Raw genomic sequence first — 9083 nt, forward strand, 5'->3', positions numbered from 1 at the left:
CCCCGCTCCATCAGTTTACGTGGCCTACCACTTCGTGGCTGAGTTGCTGTCGTTCCCAAACACTTCCACGTTCTTATAATACAGCTAACAGTAGACTGTGGAATATTTAGGAGCGAGGAAATTTCACGACTGGATTTGTTGCACAGGTGGCATCCTATCACAGTTCCACGCTGGAATTCACTGAGCTCCTGAGAGTGACCCATTCTTTCACAAATGTTTGTAAAAACAGTCTGCATGCCTAGGTGCTTGATTTTATACACCTGTGGCCATGGAAGTGATTGGAACACCTGATTCTGATTATTTGGATGGGTGAGCGAATACTTTTGGCAATATAGTGTATGACGATAAGGCAAAGTTGGCTAATGCTGTTGTTATTATTAACGAGGTCTTTGCTTGTTACTTAAGTACGTTTATTGTTTGGATTCTAATTTCGAGTCCGTCGCTGGATTAAGGTTCTGAATAAAACATTGAACGCATAAAAGAGTGATGACAAGAGGGATTGCGAAAGTGGCACCGTGTTTCAGATTTCAGCTTCAGCTGGGGAATTTGTCTTTCTTATGCTAAATTAATTTAGACCATTTTTGATTGCTTCAAATCTCAAGAGAGGAACAAACAAATCCTGCCTCTTGATAACATCCATTCGACTAGTGGACCATAACTACAAATATAATAATGGATCCTATCGATAAACAGGGCTTTCCACTGACATCCCGACTGTGTACCAAATCAGAGACGCACAGGGACGAGGATCAAAAAAGAAAAAAGTCAGAGCTTCTGAATGCATTTGTCTGATTTATCTGTATCTTCGTCCGTCTTAAGACTCGGATCACCTGCAAGATATCTTGATTGATAGCCGTCTCCATAGCGATAGCCGGTCCAGCGGGTGGAGCTTGAGCGCTGTCGCTCGTTACTTGTTCTGAAAGTTCCAGCAGTTGCTGGATCACGTCGGTCACGCCTTCTGTAACTTCTGCCCCGCCTCCTGTCTGCCCAGGTTCTGCCCCATCCTAAAGGAAAGAGGAAGTGAGTGGGGAGTTAATGAGCACACTGTAGGGCAAGTATATGATGATAGCACACTGTGTGTGTGTGTGTGTGTGTGTGTACCTGTGTGTTGGGCGACTCCTCCACCTCCATGATGGAGATGTGCATTTTACTGATGTGAGCATTCAGGCTGCCCAGCTTCTTATACACACAGCTACAGTCCATACACGGGTACACAGGGACACCTGCAGTCTGAGAGAGTGAGACAGGCACAGACAGACAGGAGAGAGAGAGAGAGAGACAGAGAGAGATGAAATGGAAATGTAAGGATTTTACGGGGACCGAATATAACTAATTAGCTTGTACCCTTAAATTAAAGCTGGTCATCTGCACTGACCATATTGTGGATCAGCTCCTATATACTAACAATATCTTTGTCAAGGTCTTATGTCTAATATTTACGTACCTGGATGTAGGTTACTGTACAAAGAAGAACAGTTTTTCTGCCGAGTTTTCTACTTACCTTCAATTAAGACTTTTTACCATGTTTTTACAGCCTGTACACAGCCATTATCATTTTTATTAAGCATTATTTTAAATATCTGCCATTTCCAGACACTTCTGTTGCCCTGTACTCCCCTGCTTTCTGTTTGCTTTTGTCGCCAATCCATTAGCTGGTTTGTTACCAACAGGAAAGCTTTATCTTACCGGACATGTGTGATGCCCTTTCAGCCTGCCTGTGAACGTGAACTGTTTCATGAAATAGAGTGACCCATGCCCTCTGACCCTCCAGTGCTAACAGAGACACATTAACACCTCGGCAGGTGATAATGGAAACTGTGTGTGTGTGTGTGTTTGTGTGTGTGTGTGGTGTCACTGAGGAATACAGAATATAGAGGCGAACACACAGGTGGAGTCACCTCAGAGTGCACTCGCTGTACGTGGGAGTGAAGATTTCCTTTTTGGGAGAAGGAGGCGGGGCATAGCATGCAGAGGTGTGGCTTCTCTCCGGTGTGTCGAACCATGTGAGTCTGCAGTACCACCTTCTGGTTGAAAGCCTTACCGCAGTGCGTGCACTTGAACGGTCGTTCTCCTAAACACACACACATACACACACACACATTTTTTACTTAATAATATAATATAATATAATATAATATAATTCCTATTTATCACTGGCCTACATGGCAGTCTAAATTTTAATCTGTAAAAATGTTAAATAATAAATTCTTCAATATGCGTAAGCCCCAGGCAACAAAAGCAGTTCTAAAATGAGTGTTATTAAATGAATTGAATATTTTAGAAAAGCTGCATTTAATAGGATATGAATTGCAATGCAGGACATATCTAGGAAATATAATTAGTCCAAACAATTAATGAGAACCATCTTTATATTGTGAGGCATCCTATATCAATCACGCTCATCTAACACACTGTAAATGGAATATATCTAACTAAATAAATGGCAAAGAAACTTCTCTATATTGTTCAACTCCAATAATGAAGGGATCTATGAATGGGAAGGATGTTTTCTATGCATCGATACTTTTTTTTAACATTTCTTTAGTGCCCCACTCATGACTTTAGTTCCTTTGTGCAATTACACCAATCAGCCATAACATTATGACCAGTGACAGGTGCCGTGAAAAACACTGACTGATCTCCTCATCATGGCACCTTAGTGGGTGGGATATATGAAGCAGCAAGTGAACATTTTGTCCTCAAAGTTGATGTGTTAGAAGCAGGAAACATGGACAAGCGTAAGGGTTTGAGCGAGTTTGACGAAGGGCCAAATTGTGATGGCTAGACCACTGGATCAGAGCATCTCCAAAACTGCAGCTCTTGTGAGGTGTTCCCAGTCTGCAGTGGACAGTATCTATCAAAAGTGGTCCAAGGAAGGAACAGTGGTGAAACGGCGACAGGGTCATGGCCGGCCAAGGCTCATTGATGGACATGGGGAGCGAAGGCTGCCCCGTGTGATCCGATCTAACAGACGAGCTACTGTTGCTCAAATCGCTGAAGAAGTTAATGCTGGTTCTGACAGAAAGGTGTCAGAATACACAGTGCAGGACGGGTCAGGGCTGTTTTGGCAACAAAATGGGGATCAACACGATGTTAGAAAGGTGGTCATAATGTTATGCCTGATCGGGGTATGTTGCAAATAAATCACTACCCATCAACAACTTCAAGCCAGTGATAAGTGAGTGGGAAAGCCACTGAAGAACAGTGAACTTATTGCTTAATGAACCGGCTTAATGAACTGTGCACTATTATGCTGGAAGTATCTATTAAAAGATGTTGTCCATGAAGGGATGCACACGATTAACAACAAATAGCATATTGGCATCCAAGCAATGTTTTATTGGTATTAAATCATGACACCACCTCCATCAGTTTGGACTGTTGACAGAAAACAGGTTGGGTTCATGCGTTTATGCTGCTGGCCACCTCATTGATGGTTTTATCTCAATAGGGCAACTAATTGAAAGTTGTGGCTAGGACATCGTTATCTACAGATCTCCTACTACTTCCACTGTGACAGTTCTGCAAAGAAAATACTGCATCATGACAGCATGATGAAGCAAACTTATCAAGAGCTACTGACATCACTACAGCAGCTTTAAAGTGTGAGCCATGTCTGCACAGTAGACTAGATGTTTGACGTTGGTGTGTGTGTGTGTGTTACCTGTGTGAATGCGGATGTGTCGGACAAGCTGGCTGGGTTTTTTAAACGTCTTGCCGCAGTGATGGCAGGTGTTGGTGAAACCACTGCGATCGATGTTCCTCTTGTAGTTCCGTGAGCTGCTCACAACCGGCCTGAAACCAAAACACACACAAGATGGACAGGTGGAGAGGTGGGCAGACAAAAAAGCGTGTAATAAACCTGGATAGATAAATAGACAGAGAGACAGACAGGGACAGCTAGATAAATGAACAGACAAATCAGATGAAAAGAAGCAAACAGACAGACAGAGATAAACAGAAAGATGGATGCTATGAAATAAAGAGAAACTGCAAGACAGAAAGATCAAGAGAGACAAAAATACAGATGGAAAATTTAAAACAACAAGATAGATAGATAGATAGATAGATAGATAGATAGATAGACAGACAGACAGACAGACAGACAGACAGACAGACAGACAGATAGATAGATAGATAGATAGATAGATAGATAGATAGATAGATAGATAGATAGATAATATTGCCTAAAGTTTTGGGACGCCTCTCCAAATAATTGATTTAAGGTGTTGTTTTTCAGGGGTTGGGCTCGGCCCCTTAGTTCCAATGAAAGGAACTCTTATGCTTTTAATTTAATTTTTGGACAATTTCATGCACTTTGTGGGAACAGTTTGGGGATGACCCCTTCCTGTTCCAACATGACTGCACACCGGTGCACAAAGCAAGGTCCATAAAGACATGGATGAGTGAGTTTGGTGTGGAGGAACTTGACTGGCCTGCACAGAGTCCTGACCTCAACCTGATAGAACACCTTTGGGATGAATTAGAGCGGAGACTGCGAGCCAGGCCTTCTCGTCCAACATCATAGAGAAATGGTCAAAAATTCCCATGAACACACTCCTAAACCTTGTGGAAAGCTGTTATAGCTCCAAAGGGCGGGTCAACTCCATATTACATTCATGTGTATGTAAAGGCAGACGTCCCAAAACTTTTGACAAGAGTGTGTGTGTGTGTGTGTATATATATATATATATATATACATATATATATATATATATATATATATATATATATATATATATATATAGATATAGATAGATAGATAGATAGATAGATAGATAGATAGATAGAATAAACAGATCACTATACACACAATCTCTCTCTCTCTCTCACATAAACACACACACACCTGATCTTTGCGTGTGTACGGTTGTGCTCCTTCAGCTGACTGGCCGAGGGGAACTCAGCGCTGCAGGTCTTGCAGGTAAAAACCCGCGTTCCGGAAATTTCTCGCCGGTGTTCCTCCAGATGCAGGGCGAGCTGATTCTGCAGCACAAACTCATCCCCGCACTCCGGGCACAGTAGATTCTGTGCCACACAGCAAACACACACGGTCATGTTAACCCACTGTGCACAGCTGTCATGGGATCTCACATGACATACAAGTGCACCACACAAAACTGTCTCACCTCCTCTTTCTCGTGCACCATGATGTGAGATTTGAGACTGGCGACCCGGGTGAACTTTTTCTCACACACGGGGCAGGTGGGCTCGGCTGTGCCGTGAGTCGACTTGTGCAGTGTGAGGTTGAACTCCACGTTGTACGACTGGGGGCACTTGTCACAGCGGTGAGGCTACAACACACAGATGACATGAGGAGTGAGTGAAAGAGAATTACATACATACCCACAGACAGACAGACGAGTACAGAGACAGGGAGTCAGAATGATTTATAGACACAGATTATAGTAGATCCATCATGTTTTATCTTGTCCTTTTATATAGTATATGTTTATTACCTGTCTATATATCTGTCTAGGGGACTATTCATATAATTGTCTATGACTACTTTACTATCTTGCCTTGTCGTTAGCTTCATGCTCTCTGAGGTGTTTGAGCAGCTGGTTCTCGGTGCTGTAGGTAAGAGGGCAGATACTGCAGCGATGTTCAGTACCGTTCGAACCGTCTGCTCTTGGTTCCTCTCCTCCACCTGCAGAGAGACATTGAGAACGGATAGAAATGAGCGTTGGAGCAAGGTCATTCATTTCCAGCATACATTCTGCTAACCATCAATCATAACCTGATCGTTTTCAGGGTATCTCTGAAACCAATGAGTGTTTAATCTTTGTGTCCTGATTGTTTTTTATTTTATTATTATTCTAAACCCAGCAGTGAGCTTAAGAGTGTAGCCGAGTCTCCTATATTCTCCTTGCTAACAACTTCATATTCTTTAAGAAGAGTCTCAAGCACATCACTGTAAGTGATATTAGCTCAAAATCAAGGAATTCTTCCCAGATTAGTCATTATTGTCTACGACACACAAAAAGCTGCCTTAATATGAGAAATAGGTGCGTATGAAATATATTGGTTTAATTTAATGAAAGGTCACCATGATTGTTACTGACAGTAACGCCATACACGTGGCATAAAGCTATCGTTATGACTTACTTCATTTCTATTTATCAATGGAAGTTCACTTCAAAGTCATTGTTGACAACATTGTTGTCACCAGTGTCTGTGCCATTCACACACTTCCCCGTCCTTCACATTATCCTATTCGTATTGGACTATATTGGCAAAAGGTTTGGGACACCCCTACAAATCATTGAATTCAGGTGGTCTAATCACTTCCATGGCCACAGGTGTATAAAATCAAGCACCTAGGCATGCAGACTGTTTCTACAAACATTTGGGAAAGAATGGGTCGCTCTCAGGAGCTCAGTGAAATTAAGCATGGTCCAGTGATAGTCTGCCTCCTGCGCAATAAGTCCATTTGTGAAATTTCCCCACTACTAAATATTCCACGGTCAACTGTTAGTGGTATTATAACAAAGTGGAAGCAATTGGGAACAACAGCAACTCAGTCTACGAAGTGGTAGTCCATGAGAAATCACAGACCGGGGTCAGCGCATGCTGAGGCACATAGTACTCAGAAGTCGGCAACTTTCTGCAGTCAATAGCTACAGACCTCCAAAATTCGTGTGGCCTTCAGATTAGCTCAAGACCAGTGTATAAAGAGCTTCAACGAATGGGTTTTCATGGCGGAGCAGCTGCATCCAAGCCTTACATCACCAAGTGTGTCGGATGCAGTGGTGTGAAGTACACCTCCAATGGACTCCAGAGCAGTGGAGACGTGTTCTCTGGAGTGACCAGTCACGCTTCTCTGTCTGGCAGTCTGATGGACACGTCTGGGTTTGGTGGTTGACAGAAGAACAGTACTTGCCTGACTGCATTGTGCCAAGTGTAAAGTTTGGTGGAGGGGGGATTATGGTGTGGGGTTGTTTTTCAGGGGTTGGGCTCGGCCCCTTAGTTCCAGTGAAAGGAACTCTTAATGCTTCAGCTTCATAGCAAGACATTTTGGACAATTTCATGCTCCCAACTTTGTGGGAACAGTTTGGGGATGACCTCCTTCCTGTTCCAACCTGACCAGTGCACAAAACAAGGATGAGCGAGTTTGGTGTGGAGGAACTTGACTGGCTCACACCTCAACCCGATAGGACACCTTTGGGATGAATTACTGCGGAGACCGCAAAGACCTTCTCGTCCAACATCAGTGCCTGATTCCCATAAACACACTCCTAAACCTTGTGGAAAGCCTTCCCAGAAGAGTTGATATAATGTACCTGTTTATAGCGGTGATAACAGGAACTAACTTTTCTTGCGGATGTTGAACTACTTTAATTACAACAAACTGATAACAGGACAACTGAACAAAATGGAGCTGATGGCAGGTCGCTGTGGTATAAGCGGGACTGTTATAATCACACCAAGTGGATTATTTTCCTCACGATTCTAACCACATGTCCGGTTCTGTTTGTTTACTACTTTTCGATTCAGATCGATCTCTACTCCACAGTGTCCTGAGGAAATCCCTGCTCCTTTAGGTGACGCGGTTTCGCGATGCAAATGAACGGGCGTGTGACGTCACCGGACGACACCTTTCTTCTATTAGTTACTTCCCCCTGAACAGAGTTGGCAGCATCGTGTCACCTTTGTGCTTCTAAGTGCATGGCTTGCTTGCTCAGCTAACTGCAAACTACACCATCATTATTTATGGTCTTATTTAAAAATGTTATCCACAAATAAGAGTCACAATGCTGAATACAAAAGAAAGTCAGCTATAAAGTCGAACCACAGATGTTGATATTAAAAAGTTAGCCAGCTAGCTTAGCGTTAGCGCTAACACGTTAAACAAAAAATATTTAGAGCAGAAATAAATAAATAAATAAATAAATAAATAAAGCGCGTGGATAGTAATTGACGCTGTAGTCTACGGACCGCTGCTCTTCACAGGGAATGAACGTGACTGAACGAGTCCGAACAGCGGAGTGTTATTAATATCATTCCGCCTCAGTCTGGCGCACAAAGAAACGCACACACCCGCACTGCCATATCCGGGGACTATATACACAATCTTCAACTGCAGTTATCTCCGCTATGCTTTGGCCCCTTCGTACAACGTGGACATTTTCAAATAGCTAACACTCTGTAGTTTTTATCCGGCGTGTTAAAATGTAGTTTACCTCCCGCGTTGGCAGTGTTATCCTTGTGTTTTCGAGGCCGGCCCCGCGGCATAGTTCCAGCTTTGGCCGAGGTGTACTGTGAACGATTTCAAAATGGCGGCCGCTGTTCGTCACAGCAGAGCAGCGACAGACATGTAGTTTTTTGATCCCATGAACCACAACAAAATTCCCTTGTTATTGTCACCAAACAGCGCGTATTGAGTTACCTTAATACAGTAGACTGGGAATGAATTAAAAAAAAGGCAGTATATATTTGAGAAAATGGACGTTGCGGTTATGCAAAAAGTTTAGTTAATACTGATAAATGTAGGCAAACACTGCATGCTGTCAGAGCCAATAGCCCAAGGTTTATTTCTAACCAACATAGCTATTAACTTATGGATACTCTCAATATTTATGAATGAAGTTTTCAGTTATTTGTACTGAGAAATAGAAAAACACTAATTAGATACAATTAATGTATGAGAGTGGCTGAATAGTTGAATATACACACCGATCAGTCATAACATTATGAATACTGACTGATCCTGCATCAGTGGGTGGGATATATTAGGCAGCAAGTCAACATTTTGTCCTCAGAGTTGATGTGTTAGAAGCAGGAAAAAATGGACAAGCATAAGGATCTGAGCGAGTTTTGACCAAGGTCCAAGTTGTGATGGCTAGATGACGGGATCAGAGCATCTCCAAAACTGCAGCTCTTGTGGAGGTGTTCCCGGTCTGCAGTGGTCAGTATCTATCAAAAGTGGACTATGGAAGGAACAGTGGTGAACCGGCGACAGGGTCATGGGTGGCCAAGGCTCATTGATGTACGTGGCTGGCTTCAACAGACAAGCTACTGTTGATCAGATTGCTGAAGAACTTAATGCTGGTTCTGATAGATAGGGGTCAGAATACACAGTG

The 9083-nt window shown here is 42.9% G+C and overlaps 1 protein-coding gene across 2 annotated transcripts in view; it reads right to left on the minus strand.

Annotated features, from left to right (window-relative positions):
• LOC131371169 (zinc finger protein 236-like) overlaps positions 1-8309 on the minus strand; it is a 35711-nt gene extending 27402 nt beyond the window's left edge. For both annotated transcript variants that reach the window (XR_009207506.1, XM_058418996.1), the window contains exons 1-8: positions 8184-8309; positions 5523-5650; positions 5130-5294; positions 4850-5028; positions 3665-3795; positions 1899-2071; positions 1102-1230; positions 831-1004 (exon numbers count right to left, since the gene is read on the minus strand). Coding sequence is in view for 1 of the 2 variants with exons in the window: in XM_058418996.1 (XP_058274979.1) it covers positions 831-1004; positions 1102-1230; positions 1899-2071; positions 3665-3795; positions 4850-5028; positions 5130-5294; positions 5523-5650; positions 8184-8235 (1131 nt within the window). In the remaining variant the exon portion in view is untranslated. The remainder of the gene's footprint in view (positions 1-830; positions 1005-1101; positions 1231-1898; positions 2072-3664; positions 3796-4849; positions 5029-5129; positions 5295-5522; positions 5651-8183) is intronic.
• Between the last annotated feature and the right edge of the window lie 774 nt (positions 8310-9083).

This window comes from Hemibagrus wyckioides, linkage group LG20 (assembly GCF_019097595.1).
Source record: "Hemibagrus wyckioides isolate EC202008001 linkage group LG20, SWU_Hwy_1.0, whole genome shotgun sequence".
In the NCBI taxonomy this organism is placed as follows: Eukaryota; Metazoa; Chordata; class Actinopteri; order Siluriformes; family Bagridae; genus Hemibagrus; species Hemibagrus wyckioides.